This window comes from Idiotropiscis lumnitzeri, chromosome 19 (assembly GCF_059441095.1).
Source record: "Idiotropiscis lumnitzeri isolate Australia: NSW breed Sydney's pygmy pipehorse chromosome 19, RoL_Ilum_1.0, whole genome shotgun sequence".
In the NCBI taxonomy this organism is placed as follows: Eukaryota; Metazoa; Chordata; class Actinopteri; order Syngnathiformes; family Syngnathidae; genus Idiotropiscis; species Idiotropiscis lumnitzeri.
In genome coordinates this window covers 12,026,823-12,048,183 of record NC_142409.1, presented here as the reverse complement: position 1 = coordinate 12,048,183, position 21,361 = coordinate 12,026,823, and the positions used below count along the sequence as shown (strand labels likewise).

The following is a 21,361-nucleotide window of genomic DNA, read 5'->3' as shown; positions in this document are numbered from 1 at the left end:
TACATGTGGCCGCCAGATGTGCGAGTGGCAACATGCGGCGTGTACCCGCACATACCCACACTGGAGCCTTTTTTTTTCTTCTTTTTTTTTCTTTTCCACAGTGCCTCTGTGTTGAAATACATACACAGGTTCCTTTCATGCGTTTTTTGCACAAACTTTCAAACAGATTTCGAGGGTCAAGCACTCAAACACTCAGACATGGTTTTTTGCCTTCTTTCTTCACATGACCCCCCCCAAAAAAACAAAAAAAACAAAAAGAAATGAAGCTATCGCTGTTCCATTTGGGCAATATCTTCAGACTTAATCAACGTTTGTTGCTAATCTAGAAAAAAAAAAAATGTGTGGCTTTTCCCACCCGATACGATCAGCTGAAAATAATTTGAAGAGCCCCGATTTCCAATCTCGTGCTTGGATCAGGAAGACTTTAATGTTTGGTGTTTTCATGCTGCAGAGTACGCTGATGGCAGCTTGACCAGTTGGGTCAACAGAGAGCGTTTCCAAGGTTACCTGCAGATCGACGGCTTCACGCTGTACGAGCTTGGAGAAACAGGTACAGTTATTCCTCCTTTTTCGGAAAATTCCTGCTCCAGAACATCGCTCCCTGCAATAAAAAGCTGCCGATCGGCAAGCAAATAGTCAGCATAATTATTAATTGGTGCATTTTTATGCTCCGTGCATAGAAAACAGCAACAAACATTGTGAGGTGCAGGTGTTCTTTTTGTCCACTTTCTTTCATTCTGCAGAGTAATCTCTGTGACCTTGAAGGGGTGTGTGCGTATGCGTGTGCGTGTGTGCGGGTGTGTGTGTGTGTGTCTTAAAAGGCAGTCGGCCATTTGAATGACGCCAAAGTGAGCCAATCAGGACGGAGTGTTGGCAATTATGTTGACTAGATCGCTGTTGCCGTGCTTTGGCGGCGGCACATTGCACTTTAGCTTCTTTGGAAAAGTGTGAAATGATCCCAAACTTCTGCGATTCTCGTCTTTTACTCTCGTATTATTGCGACGCAAGTCTTTAGTAATATTCTGTGTTGAGAAATACATGAAAAAATTCCCAAATAAGTTAAAGTAAAATTGCAATGCATGAACCTGTAAAAAGTGAACCGTGATAGAGCAAGGGCCGACTGTACTGTAGATGAACACCCCCCCCCCCTTTTTTTTCTTCCAACTTCAATTTATTCCCAACTATCCCAGTCTCCGATATAGCCGGCGGTCGAGTCGTTTAAGGACATTCCCTCCTCCTGAAATCCGTAGCACGTTGCTCTACTTTGCAGACGCTCCCTCCCACAGGAAGTCTCCAGCTTAGTGCAAGCAGCAGTTTCAAGTGAGGCTGCGCGCCGTCTAATATTAGACGCAGCAGCGTTTCAGCTTAATGTGCACCTTCCTGTGACGGGCGCTTTGATTTAGCCGCTTGTCTCACCCCGCCAGCCGCGCCACCTAACAAGCTCTCCCGCCACACAGAAATGCTTTTTAATTAGAGCCTCGCCGATTAAAGATGGAGGCTTTGAAATAGTCGCTTAGATATCGGAGGAGTGCGACTCTAATGTGAAAGTGTCGGGGGATGCGAGTGTGTCGCCGGCGGAATAACATTTTCCGCTCGGCGGCCCCCGTCAGCCACGCGACGTAACTCGTACTGACACGGAGCGTGGCGTCCGTGTATCCGAGCCCGGGCGGCGCCCCGACCGTGTCCTTTTGATTCCATTTGAGGGCAGAGGACTGCGACTGGGATTGGTCGCCGACTTAGAATATTTATTAGAACAACACAAGCATTGTGTGTGACTTTTCATCGGGAATAAATACACCAGCCACCTAAAATGAGCTGTAACAAGAGTATGGATACTCAGAGTTGATAATAGTTTAAAAAAATACTTAGGAGTGCCACAACTTGCGGTTATGAGCCATAACTTGGAAGAGAAGGCAAAAAAAAAAGAACTATTAAAGGGAAAGTCAAGTTGCGTTTGTGAATGTTTTGTCCGTCTCAGGCGGCGGCCATTTTGCTTCGTGCTGCTGACTGAAAATGACATCACAGTTGCTCCGGGCTCACTCAGGTCACAACCAATCAAGGCTCACCTATTTTCTGGATTCGCTCTGAGAAGCTGTCAAGTCATTTTCAGTCGACAGCAAGCGGCAAAATGGCCGCCGCCTGTGATGGTTCAAAATGCGTGGGTGGCTTTTGCTGCGTCATTCCGATTCCAAAAACGCAACCCTCACCATCAGACTGTCGTGTTTAGACTAGTGGGGCCGCATATTGTCAAGAAAATTTTTTGACTTGACTTCCCCTTTAAGGCACTTGAACGCTCTCTCATGTGGGCAAGGCGAGCCAGCCCATTTAAAATATTATACACAGATGTTTTTTTTTGTTTTTTTTTTAGTTTTATAGCTCATTTTCTGAATTCCATCATGATGCCACGCAGAACAAACAAAGAGCCTCGGTCGTGTTCGTGCTTTCCTTCCTCTGACTCAAGCACAGTTTGTACGATGGGTTTGGTTCAAAGCAACCGCTTCCACTTTGCCGCTTGTTGACCAGTAAAAGTGAAGTGACAGGTCTGCAAGGTGCCGTCAGGGGGCACTCCCGTCACAATCGGCCGATGAGGGGCCCTGGAAAGGTCCACATCCTGTGTTTTCTCGAGGATTTATCCTGTTTACCTTGAAGGCTTGCTCGGATATTGTAATCAATACATCCATTTTTGCAAGGATATTGTAATCAATCTTTCCAATTTCACCCGAGTCCAGCTAAATACGAACGAATAAGAATAAGGCTCACTTGAGCATCTTATCTGGCTCACCCGCTGCCTGTGATTGCCTTTTGTAATCTGCCAGCCCTCCCCCTCGTCTGCGCCCTTTAGGCAAACTGGTGGCGATTGCAATCATCGACGAGAAGGACCCCACTGAGGAGAGTGGCAGGTACGCCAGCGCCTTCAAGTGCACGACGAGCCAATCAAGATAAGACTCGCCGACAATTTCAGGGCAAGTTTGCTCACAGTCTTTTTTTTTTTTTTTTGTGTGTGTGTGTGTGTGTGTGTTGTTTTCTTTTTTTTCCTCCCCCAGATTGAAAGTGTTGATTCAGACGGTTGCCAGGGAATACAGAGAGCACTTTAGCAGGTATGACATCCAATTTGTTGGTTTATTCAGAGATGGCATGGCCATTTTTCATTGTGCTTCCGTCCAAGAGGTAATGATGCGGTTTGGATGCTCCCAAATATTGGTGCACTTTTAGATGTCGCTCAAAATCGTTTTCAAGGCGACATATGTGTTCCCTCCCGACAATTTAGTATCTTGCACCAACATGCTTTTGTTCTTTAGAACTTGTCTTTCTGAGCCGATTTTGTGGAGGCAGTCCGGTCTAATGAAAAGGCGCCCCCTCTACTGCCAATGCTACGTTATCACGATAGGGGCGGGGCTACTTGTCCATCCCCAATGCTAAAATGCGCCAAGTAATAGCGTCGACTCAATTTTCCACTTGAGGAGGCGGGGCTTCATCACCAAGACAGCAAATTTCACTTGCCAATTAAAGTATCGTGGTGGCTTTTTTATGTAAATTAGCCCCACTGCGACGTCACAGTGTGGCAAAATTCAGTACGGCTCACTCACACTCATTTTCGGACACTCCAGAGTGCCAACTTCCCAGCAGTCCCTTTTTCATAATATTCCGAATCAATGCACGTAAAAAGTACACAAAAAACCCCAAAGCCCTTTTTGAGTTATTGCTTGTGGAATTTTACGTCAAATATCTGCGCTCCTGTCGGTTTCCGATTGCATGTCTGCCCCTCCCGCCCTTCGTCCTTTCACGTTTGCGAGATTCAATTTTAGAAGCCTTTACCTCGAGAAGCACCGAGCCAATCTGATAATAAACGCGCCTTCAATGGATATCCCGCTTTATGGATTCATTTCCTCCGGGGGAGGGAGTTGAAGAAGTGGACTGAATGAATGAATATTCCTGTCGTGGCGATCGGGAAAGGGTGCGCTCCATTTGCTAAACTTGGGCCTGAAAAAGAAAAAGTAATTACATCTTGTATCTGCATACGTCCCCCGGTCCCTTAATAGACATTCCGATTGCGACTTTTTATTAGCTTCATTCACACTTGTCAGCAAAATTATCAATAAGCCAGAGTGATGTTTTCTATTGTGTTGGCCGGATTTATGACACGCTTCCGTCTTCTCCTCATTGACACGAGCGGCGCCGCCATTATGTGGCGCCCGGAGGCTGCAATGAATAGCGAGAGCTCACCTAATCAGTCATTCCCCCGGACGCCTGCTGCGGCCGTCTTACCTGGACTACCCACAATGCACTTTGCTGACACAATCACATCCTTATAGAATTCCTCACCCTGCTGCCGTTGTGACGATTTATTCCCGAAAATCAGTCTTGCGGCCCTTTCGCGGTCGGATCATGCAAATGGAGCCGGAGTGTATTTGCATTCCGCCCGGGCAGGAAGTTGACTTTTGTGTGTGTGTTTTGTGTACATAAACTTAAGCCGCACTTAATTAATGTGGCCTTGTGTCCACAGAGACTTCCAGTTTGGCCACATGGACGGGAACGACTACATCAACAGCCTCATCATGGGGTGAGCGGCAAAAGTCGGCCTTCTTCCCTGCTCACTTGTGCTCGCGTGCAGCAAAACGCCGCAAATCTGCTGGTGTGCGACGCTGACGATAAAACGGATGATGGGCCTTGCATATGAGGATTAGTGGCCATGTAGTGACACGTCTAACTTCACGGACGCCTCGCCGACAAACAGCAGTCACGGAAAGAGACGCTTTTAATTAGACCGTTGATGCCAGCATCCGCCTTATCAAACGATGCGTCTTAATATAATCGAGTATACGAGTAAGGCGGCATCTGTTTGTATGCTTCCTGGCAAACAGCCAACGCCGTTTATGAAACAGTCTCGCTTGGAAATTTGCCGGCGTTTACCGGCCGTGGATGAAAGGAAGCGATTGGCCTTCCCGCGCTCGGTTTTCCAGGGTTTTGCGGGTGTTTGGACGCAGCGGCGCAGGATTAATTGCCCTCCTTTGAGGGATGAAATCCTGGCCCCGTCAATGTCCACTAATCCCCTCCCTCCGGGCACCCGGCGAAATAAATCTGATGGCTTTTTATCCCGCTTTCTGTCATCACAGCGATTACGGCGTCCTGGCAGCAGCCTGTCTGGCATCGGGCTGCCATTGCTTTCACCCCGCGGCGCGCACGCACACACGCAGGCACATGGAGGACATTACTTAGCGCAGGAAATGAGTGGAAGCCTATCCCGAAAGTCATCCACTCTTTGCCGAACTCCATCCCACTTGTTTCTTCAAGTTCATGTCATGCACTCTGGGAAGCCACAATGCACCACCGACTGATACACTCGGCCCCCCTAAAAAATATTTTTTCTGTTTAAAAATACCCACTGTGTGGACAAAATAAGCATTGGCTGTGTGTTTAAATTATTCATTCGCTTTTCAAGTCATTAAGCTGCCCGTCTCCTGGTGCCACTGCCATAATTAGCATTTATATGAGATCAGAATTGATCTTAATATACACTCGCTGCATGACCACAACATTAGGTGCCTCTGCACAGTAATGAGAACCAATACAAGATCTGGATTATTTATTTATTTATTGCCTTTACATAAGATGATAATACTCAAAGTTTGTACCCCTCTCGTGTAGTTGGATGAAATGCGTTTTCACGAGATGGCAGATGGTACAATTTTCCTGTCGATACACCTCTTGGCATTCAAACGACAGTTTAATATTTTGCGTTCAACTAAACGGCTCTAGGTTTTGTGTGATTCAAACGTTTTCCACCCTACAACCGTTGATTGTTCTCCAGTCTGAGTGAGGTTAAGAGGCTAATCCATATTTATTTAAAATGGCCTCCATCTGTTGGGGTGGCAGCACATCAGGTGGGATGCCCATTTTGTGCCAGGTGTGTAAGCGTGACTCGGAGAGCTCAGCTGGTCAGCGCGGCGAAGGTTTTGATGACTCCACCGCGTCGAAGCCGGTGATGGATGCGAACGCATGCGTGTGCACTTTCCTCGGCCCGTTAGAGTAACACGGCGGGGATGCGAGATGGCAGCGGCGTGATGGAGTACATACGAGCCATGGAGGGGGGGGGGCGGCGTTGCTTGTTTGCATGACCTTGTTATCTGAGTGAGTTGTGTAATTCCTCCGCTGATATGTCCAAAGCAGGCGGTGACCTCACTGTGCACCGGACGGGTGTCTGTACAATTTGTATGCCGTCTGCAGCACAGGTCATTTCAGTTCACTACCATTGAAGAGTAAAATGCTGATAATTAGCCAGGAGTGGAAAATTTGGGGATTTTTTTTTCATTATAAATGGTTTTTATTTCGTTTTGACTTTTTTTTTTTTATTCCGTTTTTAGAGCAGATGTGGTTTTTTTTCAATATGAATGAAGTAATTGTTTTCCATGCAATTAGAAATGTGGTTGCAGGGGGTTGCTGGAGCCTAAAATGTGCTGGACATTTACAGTATATGTTGCAAACGTCGTGATTGTCCACAAGTTGGAAACAGTGTTTATTTTTATCACAGGTGTCAAACTCCAGTCCTGGAGGGACGCTTTCCTGCATGTTTTCCAGCTCTCTCGGCTGCAACTCATCTAATTCAAATGAGCAGCACTTATCAGGCTTCTTCGGGGCTTGCTGATGAGCTGATCATTTGAATCAGGTGTGTTGCAGCGGGGAGAGATTGAAAGCATGCTGGAAAGCGGCCCTGCAGGACTGGAGTTTGCCATCTTTGATTTCATATGGTGAACCGTTCCCTGTTTATACCATGCCCTTCTGAAGATGATAGAACATGCATCCCTGGACCACATTTTGATAACTCCGGCTAGAAGCTGTTTCGCTTGTGCGACAGACGCCAAGCCGAATGCGCTGAGTGGCGCAGTGAGTTTACCAGTTTCCGACGTTGTGAACGTAACCTGAATGCATAATGAAGCTTCCGTGGCGAGTCTGTAACGCACTGTGAGTCTGCCGTCCGTGAGCGTGCTTTAAGGTGTTTGACACCCTAATTGCGGTTTATTGTCAAAGTAAACGTACGGCAGAAAGAATTACTTGCATTTTATATTTAAATACAAAACCTGCTTCGTTTTGAATACATCGCGAGCGCTGCAGTTAATGGAGGGCACCTATCAAATGATAACCGGAAATTAGCATTGACTTCGGCAGTGATAGTCTTTCAAAGATGCAAACTCTGTGAAAACACAAATACAGGTAAGATAACACTACTTAAAGGCACAAAATCTTCCAAACATGAAAAACGAGTTATATTAAATTAAACTTTAGTCGCAACTTCTTCAGGTCTCATTCTGTGTGTACGCCATCCAACACGGCACCACACTGCCCCCAAAAGGCCAAAACGCGCAGCAACAGTCGGCAAATGGGATTTTTTAAAATGGCTATTATTGTCGTATATTCTAACTGTTCTCATGTACCTTGTTTTTTTATGTTTCAAATAAGAAATAATTATAAAAAAATAATGAGAAACAAAAAGGGTTTTTGGATTGACTGACTGACATAAACCCTCCGAGCTTTTGACGATTGCATGCAAACTGTATGCAGAAAACATTGAGTAAATTCCAAGGTTGGCCAGTCCATCTGCTTTTCGCCTTCTCTCCGGCACACAAACAAGGAATTCTCTCTCTGAAAGCATTCCCATGGGAAAACTACAAAGGCTTTGTTGATCACGCCATTGTGCTCTTCTGCGTGGCAATTTGTTACCGCAGAAGCCACAATTTGTTCTCGCTTTGATGATGATGGTCCATGCCACGGAGAGGATTAAGCATTAAAAAAAAAACAAAAAAAAAAAACACAAGCTCTTTCCTCCTGTTTTGTTTTCAGTGAGGTGACGGTGCCCTCCATTATCGTCCTCAACACAGCCAACGAGCAGTACTTCCTGCCCAGCCAGCCGACTGAGACCGTGGAGCAGCTGGTCCAGTTCATCAGTGGCGTTCTAAACGGTTCCGTGCCGGTATGAAATTACCTTTCTCACGCTTGACTGTGTTTTATGCATTCCGCTCACCTCCTGCTAACTATTTAGAGCCCAAGCACCAGGAAAGTTGGATTTTAAAAAAATAAAAATAAATAAATAAAACAGACCCCAACATCACTTTTGCACCAATCTGCACGAAATTGGGTGGGCATGTCTGTCATAACAAGACACGTCTGATAGCGTTCATCCGATGAGGTATTTGTTGCAATCTCCTTTTGCGTGTTTAGATTACATGTCGCTATCCCTCCTGAACAGATTATCTCCAAATAATTCTTTTGGTCCAAGTCAAACAGTGAGATTAGTACACGACACGGCGTTGTAATCCGCACACCGCTCAGGAGAGGCGGTGCGTCAATTGTGAGCCCGCTGTGCGTTCAAAAGCGCCAAAGCTAAACCAGCATAGTGAAGCTCTCTCCTCTTTCCTGGAAAGCGGCTCGCTATTTCTTGCCTCGCATAAAAAAAAAAAAGACACTTCCCCAGTGCGGTAGCTAAAGTATGTGCTCAATAGTAGATTCTATATTCTTCAGAAATCAGAAATCCCTTTATTGTCATTGTACTCAAGTGTGCAACGAGATTAGAGAGCTCCCCTCTCCAGTGCAATACAACAATAATTCAATGAAATATATAAATTAGATAAACAAGAGAATAAATGGTGACATGTAAAATTATACGAAATAGGATATATAAAAATAAGCGTCTTGGATAAGTGATGGATGGATAATATATCAAATTCATATATATCAACAGCTGTATAAATTTGTCCATGAATTAATTAGTCTTATTAATATTAATAACATGAACAATTTTATCTGTACATTTAAACTGTTTGTTTTGGCCAATAATTGATTAATTGAATTATAATAAAAAAATTCCGAGTCTATTTCATTCATTTATGTAGTTCATGTGAATCCATTTGTTTTATTTTATTTTATTCTAGTTTATTGATTTAATGTTATACGCAGCCGCGCATTCGCAGTCACGGCGTTCCAAAGGCAATATTTGCTGTATTGGCCGGCGAGCGCACATGCAGATACCTCGTGCAGGAGCGGAAATAAATCCCGCGGCTTCGTCATCTGTAAGAAGGATGAAACGCATGAGTGAGCTCTTGTGTGCGGGCGGCGCAGTTAGCCGTGTTTGAAGCGCCGGAGGATGCGGTGACAGGCGGCGGCGGCGGCCGCGGCTCATTTGCAGGTTTTTCATGACAGTTATGAAGTGTTTTTTTTTTTTTTTTTTCCCCTCCCTTCCCCATCTTTCCTCCTAACTGCTGTCTTGCTTGCCATCCAGGATTTGATGCGGCAACACGGCGACAACAACTTGCATGTAAACAAATCCGACTTCCCCGCTCGCCAAAATTGTCAGAGCTGAACTATAATTGGCCCATCCGCTGCCCGGGAGGTTGTCAATAATCGAGTGCGCATGCAAATTTTCCGGCTTTTGGCAAGAGCCCCGATGCTAATTGTCTTGTGCGAGGAGCCCTTCTTAAACGCGCCTATAATTGCAGATTGCCCGAGTTGTCGTTGCGTAATTGCGACAAATGGCCGACGGCGAACGGCACGAGTGTGAAATTAGCATATAAACAATATCCTCGAACGCGCCGCCACTCCATTAAAGTGTCTTCGCCTTCCCGCAGGCTCAAGGAGGTGACGGCTTCATCCAGAAGATCAAGCGTGTGGTGTTTGACGCCAGATCCACCGTCATGGTAAGTTCCCATTCCAAGACGTTGACGTCAATCAAAGGAGATGAACCAATGTGGCGTTTATCTTTCTGCTGTGTTGCCACAATAAATAAAAATTTAGTCTACACATTCCAGCGTTATATCGGGGAGGGAGGGCAGGAATATGTAGAATCTATATGAACAAGATGTGCTTCAACTGCAGATTTTCATTTTTATTTTGAGACCATTCAACACCCAAATCAGTTGAACGGTGTTCAAATGACATTTTTTTACGTGTGCCTCCCACTTTTTTCGTTTGGTAGCTTCTTACTTCTCCCACTTTAAGTTATGTTATTTGTCACAGGGCCCCTTAAAAGACGCTTTAGACAATCATTTAGAATTATTTTACCAGCAAATTAGCACATTTAAAACTCATGCCTTTACATATAAAATGTTTTTGCTTCCATGTCAAACTGCCATCTGCATGTCAACCGTGAAAGAATTTAGACATTTCTGCATCTGCTTGGCCTCGAGTGTCACTTCTGGGTCAATGTAGTTAATACAACCTGCTTGAACTCGGTTTGATATCTTTTAAAGCGCTCTTGCCTCTAATTTGTAGTTGCTTGCGTCTTATCGCCACTAAATGTCCTGCAGCATTTCATAAAACCAGTTGCTGAATTCAGCACCGCTTACAGCCTGGACGCCACCTCAAAGAAATGGAAAGAAAATGGCTAATTAGCAGTAAGCCTCTAATATCAACACTTCGATTTTTTTTTTTTTTTGTAACCCTCTCTCAGCATCTCGGTAAGCGCAAGCACCCCCCATTAACCGCCTAACAGCGTGCATCTGTCCAAGGTGCTCGTGTGGTTACGTTTTCACTTGAGCAGTTTTAGATTGTGGCACTTGAGCAAAGGGTTTCCGGGATGTTGCATCGACCGCGCTGTTCTCGCCGCGCATCTCAATACGGAGCAGGCGAGGGCGAGCTGTGACACAAGTAGAACAAATGCGCCCCGGCGTGCGCGTGTGTGCGCATGCACTTTACCCCTGGGAGACAAATGACGTTGGCAGGGCAGGAATATGCAAGGCAAGCAGTAAACAGGCTGAGGTGGCGGGCGGGGGGGGTGATGTGCAATTGATGGAGGGGACGGTGGGGGCTTTTCCTCAGGGGCTGTGCTTCTTTTGGGACTAATAATGTTTACTCTGCCGTAGCCGTGAGACGACTGCTTAAACATCTGGCGCCGTTGTACTGCAAAGCTCGTAAGCGTTCCTCCAGGCAAAGTTTGTGATGCGACCAGCTGGATTGGGATTGCGTCGCCCAAAATGGTGGAAAGCTACGCAAAAAGTTTTGGAGGCATTGAAATGTCGGCTCTCTTCCGCTTTGTAAAGAAACATCAGAACAGAAACCAACTGATGGTCGCCATCCTAATTTTCTAGCTCGCTCGTTAGTATTCGATTGACCAATTTTTGAAACAACAACTCACGTTGATGGTTCTTGCAAATGTTCATTTCACGACAGCCAAAATCATTTTTGAACGTCCAGTTGCCTCAGTTCAACATTTTACTGAACAAGTATTTTTTTTTTTTACTCGAGCCGACAGTACTCTACAATTTGTGGCTACTCTTGCAGCAGCAGTTTTTGACCGTTGGGATGTGCGTCTCATCCCGTCGTAAGGCTCCCTTCCCGCCATCTTTCCAGCGTGTTCCACATTAAGGCCTGCTAACTTATTAGCCGAGGAGAGCGTTTACTGAAGGATCGGATAAATGCTGCTCATTACCTTCCTTCCCAGTTCCCATCTTGCCAAGTCCGTGATCGCTGAAGCATTTTTACCAACGTGACGGGGTGCTTCTTTTGCAGCCCATTTAGGCAGCCATAGATTTAATAAAAAAAAAAAGAAAAATCAATTATATAAATACTCTGATGCTTCTTCCACATCCCGTTTAGGCAACTAAATAACTTAAGACTGCCTTCATCTCACCTCATCCATAATGAGTCCCGCTCAGCAACAGGAAGCCTTTAAAGAAGTTTGACACGCGGTCATGCTTCTTCTGCAGCCCGTTTAGGCAGCCGCCTGAATTGCCTCCTCGGTTCATACTGAAAAGCTGCCACGATGCCTTCGTTCCTCCAAACTCTTTCTTTATCGGCACGATGAATGTAACTGTATGCTCTCTTGCCCCGCCTCCATCCCCAACCGCCCCGACCCGTCTTTTCCTTTCCCACCCATCAGTCAGTGTTCCGCAGCTCGCCTCTGTTGGGCTGCTTCCTGTTCGGCCTGCCGCTGGGCATGATCAGCCTCATGTGCTACGGCATCTGCACGGCCGAGACGGACGACGGCTCGGATGACGTCGACGCCATCAAGCGGGAGGGTCTGACTGACGAAGAGGAGGAGGAAGAGGATGAGGAGGAGGAAGAGGGGGAGGAAGAAGCGAGAGAGGAGGAGGATCTACGGTTGGAGGGCCCCGAGGGCGAGGTAGCGTTGGAGAAGGATCCGGAAGAGAAGAAAACGGATTAACGCAGGGCTGCGTGATGGATGGATGGATGAGTGAATGGATGTGACGTGGAATTCAAAGACGCATCGACGACGCAAGCCGTGTCGCCGATCTTTGCTTTTCCATCTCACTCGCCTGCTTCAAAGCCCGTCTTGCCACAGACTCTCCTACCGTTTTTCCTTTATTTAACATGGCCTTTTTTTAAAAAAACAAAACAAAACAAAAGTGTTTTCGACGGAGCGTGAAAATGGGACCCTGAACGCACCGCGTCTTGTGCGACTTTGTTAGCTAGCTGCTATTGAACGTCAAAACCATTTCCTCCTCGTGACACCACTTTTTTGCACCTGCCCACTTAGCCTCCAGTAGAACACAAAACGGGGTGAACGCTGCCTTCAAACAAAAAAAAAAAGTCCTCCATCAACCATCCAAATGAGCACAAATAATTGTTGAAAAACATCGCATCCCCCCCTCCCCCATCGCAACTTGACATATTTTTCATTGTTTATGCTGTGTAAGGGTTCCATGTGCTTTAAAAAAAATCTGTGCTCTTTGCTTTGCCTTCTGGTCTTTGTATTTTTTTTTTTCAACATTCGACCAAAATAAAGATTTCCCCTTTTTCTTGTTGATTGACATGTTCTTTTATTCTTCGCACGTCGTTTTGTATTTTGATGCAAATTACAGCAGCCATTAATTAATGACTTCTCATTAATGTGAGTCTTGTTCATCAACCATTGAATTGTCGTGAGTGTAACAAATGAAAAAAAAAAAAAAAAGGAAATGGACATACTGACAAATGATTACAAAATTAATTCCCTGGCTTCAATATTACGTAACTTAATTACATATGAAAAGGGAAAATAAAACTTTTACACATGTAACGAAAGCAAAAATTGCTTAAATTATTTTTCCAGGGGGTTTAAACATCCCAAAATGATTTATTCTTTCTGTGGCCAGACATGTTTGATTTTGTCCTTTAAACAATTTATTGCAAAATAAATGGCTTAAACCCTCGCTTTTCTGTTTGAACCTAATTTTCCAGACTTAAAGCTACCAGCGGGGAGCTTTGTATTCTACAGAAGCGACTCAGCTGGGAGCTTCTATTTTCTTTACTCGCTTTGCATGACAAGGTTGTGTTTGTGACACTTCCCAATCAGTTCACGTTTTTCTTTTTTTTTTTTTTTTTTTTTGAGTCTCAATTGCTTGATGCCGCGTCTCGTCTTTGTTGGCCTTTTCCGCAAATGACTTTTTTTTTGAGCTTCTGCTTGGCGAACGGGACATCATTCACCATGCAAACCAACTCATGTTCTAATTGTTGATGTCTATTATGCGTATGTGTGTGTGTTTATATATATTTGTGTATCCGTGTGTCGTTAGCAACCAAGCTATCATGCAATAACTGGTGTTGCCATTTTATAGGAACATTAGCAAGAAGCATTTATCACTTTTGGAATCCTAACAGCATTTAAATTATCTGCCGTCTGCTACTTTTTGCAATAAAAATCCACCTTTGTCAGCTGGTCGAATATCCCTGGAGTGACTTGGTGAGTCATTATTTTCTCATTGCCACAATATCTGCGACAAGCTGATTTGATGAAATGTCACTGAAACTGCCTGACGGGATTGAAGAGTTTCCAGGTCTAGGAAATAGTAGTGGACAGATGAGAATTATTTCTGTGATACTCGTGTTTTTGTACGTGCTTATGTGCACGTGGAAAAACCTCGTCGGACGCTTTTAAACCCCCTAAAATGGGATAGGGATGAAAAACGAGCAGAGCGGCTGAGTGCTGTACTTCAAGAAGCGAGCAGGATTTATTCCATTTAAAAGCTTTTGCACATGATAATCTTCTTCAGGGTTGTGCCCTTGATGCCATTAGTTTATATCGCATATATTGGCAGCCATTTTGATCAAGTGCAAGTCAGCATTCATATTTAGCCACTAGCATTTTTTGTTTATCGGCTGTCTTCGGTGAGACAGAATCCATCAAGAGCATCTTCGACTGTGGGTCCACATTAGCTACTCTAGTTTTCATGTTTTAGCTGCTCTTGCTAATGAGCTAGCTCTGTCGACACTGATTTACCTAAATGCCACATAATTAGTCTCTTATCACAAAAAAAAAAAAAAAGTCTCGCCAAGCTTTTTTAAATGGCTTCTTTGGACGCGTCATTGTAATATTTTTTGCAATTAGTCAACCCTAATGATCTGGTTTGTGAGAATAAATCAACTTAAAAAAAAATGAAGGTGCGAAATAATCTCCGGATGCGTGCATGTTGCTAATGGCTGCATTTAAAATAAGCATTAAGAAGACTGCGGGCCAGTTGTTGTTTGTGGGAAGTGAACGGTAACGGCCCCCTCCGGGCTCGCTGATAACATGAACCTTATCGCTCGTCACCAAGCAAAAAGCTCTTTGTTTGCCTTATTGTTCCCCGGAGACCACAACGCTGGCTTTCACAAGCGCTTGTTATTTGCGTGCAACCATGTCCGCTTTAATTTAGGGCGCAACAAACGCTCAAGAACACAAAATAGCCTGAAATTGTTTGGAGGGTCACGTAAAAAAAAAAATGTTCTCCGAGGGGTTAATATTTTCACATTCACACTTTCAAATGGTAGCACAATAAATTTGGTCCTAACTGAAGCGCATCGCGAAGTGTTAAACCAATGTGCCAAGTAGAAAATGGCCCAACGGTTTCGAAAAAGTCGTCCCTCCCAATATGTTGCCGGCGTGGATGCGAGAGAAAAACATGACGGCTTATCGAGCGTTTGCGCCGCCGTAATCAAGCGGGTTTGTCTTGATTGACAGATCGCCCACCCGCCCCCGTCCACAACGCTACGTCCAGACGGGCCGATCCCGTTCACAAGGTTCCCGCCGCATTATCGCTCCTGACTCATTGGCATGACACACACACACACACACACACGCTACATCATTGGCATTAGCAACTTGTTTGTGTGTCGCATTGTGTCACCTCTGCCGGAGCGCTATTTGGCACGTTGGCATCGCTCGCCGGACCAAAATGAATCTATGAGCTGTGAAATTGCTCGGCTTGCGTAATAATGAGCTATCGGACGTGTCGCGTCGCTCGCACCGCGCCGGTGAGCGCAAGCGCGAGTTGTGCTGAACTTCCTTGTTTGTTTCAAAGTCCTGTTCGGCGATTGTGATGCCAAAGGAAGGTGGTTTGATTTCTTGTGGAAATGGTTCAAAGCGTTGACAGAAAGTGGAACAGTGAAAGTTGGAAATTTCGAGTTAATTTGTAAAGCAGAGCTGGGCACTTGACCCTTTTTTGCCGATCAGTCCCCCGCCCTCCGTCCGCGATCTGGGTAGCGTTCCGGCCTCGACCTTCCGGCCATTTTCATAAAAATTGTCGGCCCCCGACCCGTTGAAACAAAACGCAGGCCGAACCGGTTGATTAAACAATTTCTTGCGATCGGGAGCTGATCCCCGCAATGGTTCTGCTCTCCGACTTAAAAGCTTCCCTCTGCATTCTTCTTGGCAGCTCATTCATTTTGGTAATATATCTGCAAAAGCCTGATTGCTCCTTTCTTCATCATCTGCCCCCCCCCGACTCGTGTGACACGCGTCACTCAGCATCACGCGCAAGCAGCCGATGTCAAACGGAATGAATATGCGAGCCGCCGCATTCCAGTTTTTTATTGCCTATTTTCTGCTCCCACTCTTGAGGATACAAGCGATGAATAAAACATTTGCCAATAAGCATATATATGGATTTAAATAGTACACAATCAGATCCCTCTTGAGATTCTTTTTTTTTTCCCTCCACTTTCCCTTTTCATCCATTATTTCGCAACCATTGGCCATTATCACCTTCGAACCGTCGTGCATCCCCCCCCGCGACCCCCCCGCATTTCACCCACTCTGCTGTCTGCAGGGAGGCCAAATTTAACGGCAAATTGGTTTGATGCAAACCAGAAGGAAGCCGCTGACCCTCAAATTGGGAATTTTGGGCCCTTCATATGCGCTTGACAGCTTCGCTTCGCTCATCCGAGATGACAAAGCGTCGTGCGGTATTTCCACCGATTTGCGTGATCGCGCAAACCGCCGTGGCTTTTTGCCTCATGACACCGTTGGGCGCCATGAGTTTTTCATCAGCCCGCAGACCAACAACTCCCTCCCTTTCAACTTCCTGTCAGCCATGAAAAGAATTTGTTGGGGTCAAGAGTTCCCGCAAACACATTGTCACTAAATTTGAGATGTTTCCGCGCTGTCTTAGTTTTTCCATAAAAAGGCAAAATGTGAAGCGATGCACCAGAGAAAATTTGCGCGAGAAGGAGCGTCGCCTCCAGCGAGCTGGGCTCCCACTGCGAACGGCGGGCGGGAAGCATGGAAATCTGGATTTGCCCGAGACCAGATGATGTTAAAAAGAATGCCTCATGTCTTAGAATTTTGCTTGGCTAGCGTGCTCGCCCAAATGCAAAGCTGCCATTTTGCATATCCTGCAACGTTCGATTCAAAAAACGCCATTTCAGATTTTGGGCGAATTTTTTTTCTGCCTTCGCAGCTCAAAAATGTACACTTGCAATCGAGAAAGCCATTTCTGTTCGATGTACTGCATCCGTTCTTCCGATTTTTATATCATTGCTTAACGTTGTTACAGTGCAGCGATATCATTCACCCGGCGGTGTACAGTAAATATCGGCCAAGAGATTGTGGAAAAGAATCTCAAAACGTCGATTCCGGGCGGAAAATTTGGAGGTCACCATTGATTGGTGCATGCAGGCTTCTCTCTCGCCTCTGTGTCATTCCAAGCTTTGACTCTTTGAAATGTATTATTTATTTATTTTTGCGAGCGCTGACCGATCAATAGGAAGCCCGCTTTGTGCAAGTCTTGGTGGCACCGAGCCTTCCCCCGCAGCGCCTGCGTAGGTCACACCAAAGCTCTCGCAGAAAAGGTCAGCACAATGATGGCAATCAATGGAGCAGGAAATGTCAACTAATATGGCCGCCAGTCGACGCGACGCGACTCGGCTCCAAATATAGCGGTGCCTTGACTCACGAGTGCCCCAACATACTAGTATTTCATTAATTAAATTTTCTTTTTTTTTTTTTTTTTTTTAGCCAAAATTGTCTCGTAACTCAAGTCTCCAGTGTAATTGAGTATTGTTTTGTTTTCTCTGTTGTTCCAAAAAAGTTACAACTTGGCCCTCCTCATTGTCTGAATAATTACGGAACAATCTGGCGTGCAATGTTAATCTTTTTTTTTTGAGGGGGGGGGACTTGGCAAGTCAACGAGGTGATTAATTACCAAACGGTCTCATTATAATCCTGTTGAAATGAGGAGCGTGAGAGGAATAATCAGAGTAGGTGCGCTTTTATACGGAACCAATTGTTTAGTTTTGATTGCGCTTCAAATGAATTTTGCGTATAAGTTTTAGCTGTGCGTAGTAACGTATAACTGCTCCTTGTGATAGCTACGTCGCCAGACAAACGATAACTAGCTTGAGAAGCTAACTAGTTTCCGTAATCACACTGACGTCATAAGACAATTAGAAACTATTTGCAACACCATTACTATTAATCTCAAATCTAATAAACATTTTTCATGGACAGGATATTAGCTAGCTAGCTAGCTAGCTGCCCGAGACGATTGCTAGGAGGGCTAACTCGCTTACTTTGACAGATGAATGCGGCAGAGATTTATCCGTGGTAATGCAAAGATGTTACGTAAATGTCTTTGTAGTATGAGTTCATGTTGATGGAACAAAATAAATATTAGCTTGTGGTAGCGTTACGCAAGTGTTCCTAATGAAGTGTCTAGTGATGTTCTCTAAGTGAGGAAGAAAGTGGTGCAGCGCGAGCACTCTCAACGCACCCGAGGCTCAGGTGTTGTTGAGAGTGATAACAGGTGATTACGGACACATCGACAACCTGCAGCCGCCCGGGACGCCCCTCGGGGCCGCGGGGCCTCTGGCTCGCATCGATCTGCGGCAGGAGGCCTCCTCGCACTCATTAGCTGCGTTACGCGCCACACCACAAGGGGTTCTTGGCTGGCAGAGTGCGTCGGTGGCGGTGGCGCTTTTATTTATTTTTATTCTTTCCTTCCGAGGCCAAGGAGCACCTCCGGCAGATTAGCGGGAAGCACGGCCTGAAATGTTTGCCAGTTTTGCAGCCTGCTGGTTAAGTGCAGTGTAAATGAGAGGGTCAGCTGCAAGAGACTTTGCCTCAGGACGTCTTCTGTAGCTGCAAGAAAAATAACGACTCGAGTTATTTTCTCTGATAGGATGAGTGAATGCCCGACCTCAAATGTATTCAGTTCTAGCAAGCTCCTTCCTTGTTCTACTTTGACTTGACGTCAAAGTCGATGAGGTTTTGTCAAATTTGACCGCGTTCCCTCACAAGTGCAAAACGTGTTCTAGTCGGTGGACTTGACCAAGGGATGCGTAATTACGACAAATGCCAGAAGGCATCGTGAACGTCAACGCAGAAATGTATCTTGTTTCTCGGAACAACTGATTAAATCTTTGCCCCATCTGAGCGCTTGAAGAAAACCGGCTTTTCATTCCGGAGGTTCAAGGTTCATCCCGTTTTCCCAACTTGACCTCGCGCCCACCCACAATGACGGCTAAAAGAATGCCTGCGGTTGTGAATTAAAAAAAAAAAAATTTTAATTGGTCAATGTAAATAAAACAAGATTCCCCCACCCGTGTCCTCATAGACGGCGAGTAAATCGCATCCAACATGCCGAGATTCAGTCGGACAGATTTAGACTGGAGTCGTGGTGACGACAAAGCCGGCAAGGCAGGATGTGCCGCATTCCAGACAAAAAGGGAAATGATAAAAGCATCATCCACCTTTTCATCCTGTACTGTTGGTCCATTGATGGCAGCTCCAACCCACATTTTTGTATGCACTCATTATTGCCGGCGCAATCACGCATTTATTCCAAGCTCACAGATGGCAAGTAGACCCCCAAACATTTTCATATTGGATCAAACTTTGAAGCAACGTCCCACTCGTAGCCGCCGCCACCGCCGCCGCCGCTCTTGAGGGAAAAGTCCTCTTGAAGACAACGAGTGGGCTCGGCGTCCTCGGCATCTCAGGTGTGATCACAAAAGTGTCGCTAAGGCGGCGCTCACAATCGGCGTGACAAAAGTAGCGCCGTCTCCTCCCCCTGAGATGTGCCGGATGCTTTCGCCGCCTTTCTCAACAAACGTCTGCCATTTGCACGCTCAACGCTGCACTTTGTACTTTTGTCAAAAAACATTCCCTTTGACTTCCACAAACACTTTTTTTTTGTTGTCTCAGGGCACCTGACGTGCACAAGAAGGCGACCTCCAAAAATAGCCTGCTTATTTTCGTAGCCGGTGTTAAGAGCTTGTGATCCGGCTCGCCTTCATGTTTCCCTTCGCGGTGAGCGTGAAACGTGCCGACGCATCTGAATGTCAATGTGACAAATGTGGCAACGTCTCGTTGGGAAGGATGAATGCAGCGGTCGTTGAAACAGATTCCCTTCCCTTTGGATGCGCAAATGCCACAATCAAACGCAGAACTCTCGCTGTGAATCCACTTCGGGACCGTCTTGCTTCGGAGCACTTCAGTCCGCTCAACGTTTCGTTAGGTCTTCGCTGACCTTTGTTATTCCTTTCCGCAAAGGATATTTGTTGCAAAGTTTGCCATCATAACAACCAGAAAAGTCATTGACATTGAGACACGAAACGAAAGGAAACGAAAGAAATTGCCTAAATCCTAAACAGACTTCAAAAATGTCTCTCTGCCGGAAAAGACTTCCCCTGATCTCGGTCTTCCTCCTCCGGCCCGGTTGGACGTACCTGGAGTACTCGTCGATTAAGGCCCCGAGGTGGCTTCTGAGATAGCCCAAGCTTCTAAATGAGCTTCCTGCCCATCCAAGGGTCCGCAATCTTGCGCTTTTAGTCGCTACCTTGACCTTGTGACCGTCAAAGAGTCTTGCAATGTCGGTCGACCGTGAACTCTTCGAGGAATTCTGCCGCCCCGTTAGACGTATCTGGAGACCGTCCTCGGGCATCCAGGTGGCATCCGAGATAGAGAGCACCTTACTGGCTTTCAGACAGAACTCTCCAAAACATTTTTTTTTAGGTGCAGGGAGAACATTTTTCAGTAGGAACACAAATTCCGAAGTAGCAGCTTTTCCCTATTAAGCACAATTACCATATGCATGCCCAAATGCCAAGGGACGTTTCAAGCTAAATATTCATGACCTGTTTAATACGAAATAATTTAAGAAAATCACACAAAATTAAATATTTATCGTTTTTTTAAAAATTTTTTTAGCTGGCACCAGAAGCGTGGCAACTCGTGATTTTAATTTCCGCTAAGAAGGAGTGGAAAACAATGACAATTATTTATTGCCGATTATTTTGTGCATCCCTCAAGTAACTTTGCTCCCATCGTGCCTCGTTGCTACGCCCGTTACTGATTTCCACCGTTGTGTCGGTAGCGAAGCAAGAGGTTTAAGGTCAGGCAAAGTTTGGGTTCGAGTCATGGTTGCGGTTGGAAAAAAAATGTGACGCTTTCCTCTTCAGCCATGTTGTCGAAACCGCTTGACCTTTTCACAAACTTGAACTTTTCTTCTCCTCGCCCAGAAGCTGATTATAAGGAGGCGGTTCTGTGAACACGAGCCAATCTGAGGCATCCATAATGCATCCCGTTATTGAGAAGGAAATCCTCCTGCGGGGCGCTGACACGATGAAGCGAGAATCGTTCAACTTGTGAAATGTTTCCTCGTGCTCTGGGATTTTTAATGAGGGCAAAAGCAGGAGTAGGTGGCATTTTTTAGCAAATTTTTCATTTCCACGGAAGACGCTGGTTGAAGTCGTGTGTGGGAGGACATCTTTCTTGTGAGCTGCCCTGAGTCACGGTTGCAATAATAAGCACGTTGTTAAGGCGAGAGGTGGATCACCAGCATGCGCTCTAAAAATAAAACGGGGCCACTCTGGGGAATGAGAAGCAAAGGTGTTTATTTTGGACCCGCACCTCGCTCCCGCACGCCGTCATTCGATTTCCTCCTAATGACGACGCACGCCGGGGGGGAACGTCAACGTAAACACGGCTTGTCATCCAGCGATTCACTTGATCTCCTTTCTTGGAACTCATTTCGGATGATGAAATCTTGAGCGCGTGAAGAAATCCCGGGTTTTCATTTTCCGGAGGTTCAAGGTTCGCGCCGTTTCCCAAGTTGACCTCACGCCCACCCGCAACATCTCGCGGGATCAACGGCTAAAAGAATGCCTGCGGTTGTGA

At 45.7% G+C, this 21,361-nt stretch overlaps 1 protein-coding gene across 3 annotated transcripts in view; it reads left to right on the top strand.

The window, feature by feature from the left end:
• Positions 1-21,361, top strand: part of tmx3b (thioredoxin related transmembrane protein 3b) — a 71,349-nt gene that overhangs the window by 6,886 nt on the left and 43,102 nt on the right. For 2 of the 3 annotated variants that reach the window (XM_088282402.1, XM_088282403.1), the window contains exons 10-15: positions 452-550; positions 2,843-2,900; positions 3,045-3,098; positions 4,505-4,561; positions 7,837-7,966; positions 9,618-9,686. In XM_088282402.1, coding sequence (XP_088138528.1) covers positions 452-550; positions 2,843-2,900; positions 3,045-3,098; positions 4,505-4,561; positions 7,837-7,966; positions 9,618-9,686 — 467 coding nt within the window. Of the gene's footprint in view, positions 1-451; positions 551-2,842; positions 2,901-3,044; positions 3,099-4,504; positions 4,562-7,836; positions 7,967-9,617; positions 9,687-11,866; positions 12,755-21,361 lie in introns of those variants that run through there. The other variant, XM_088282401.1, reaches the window with a different exon arrangement.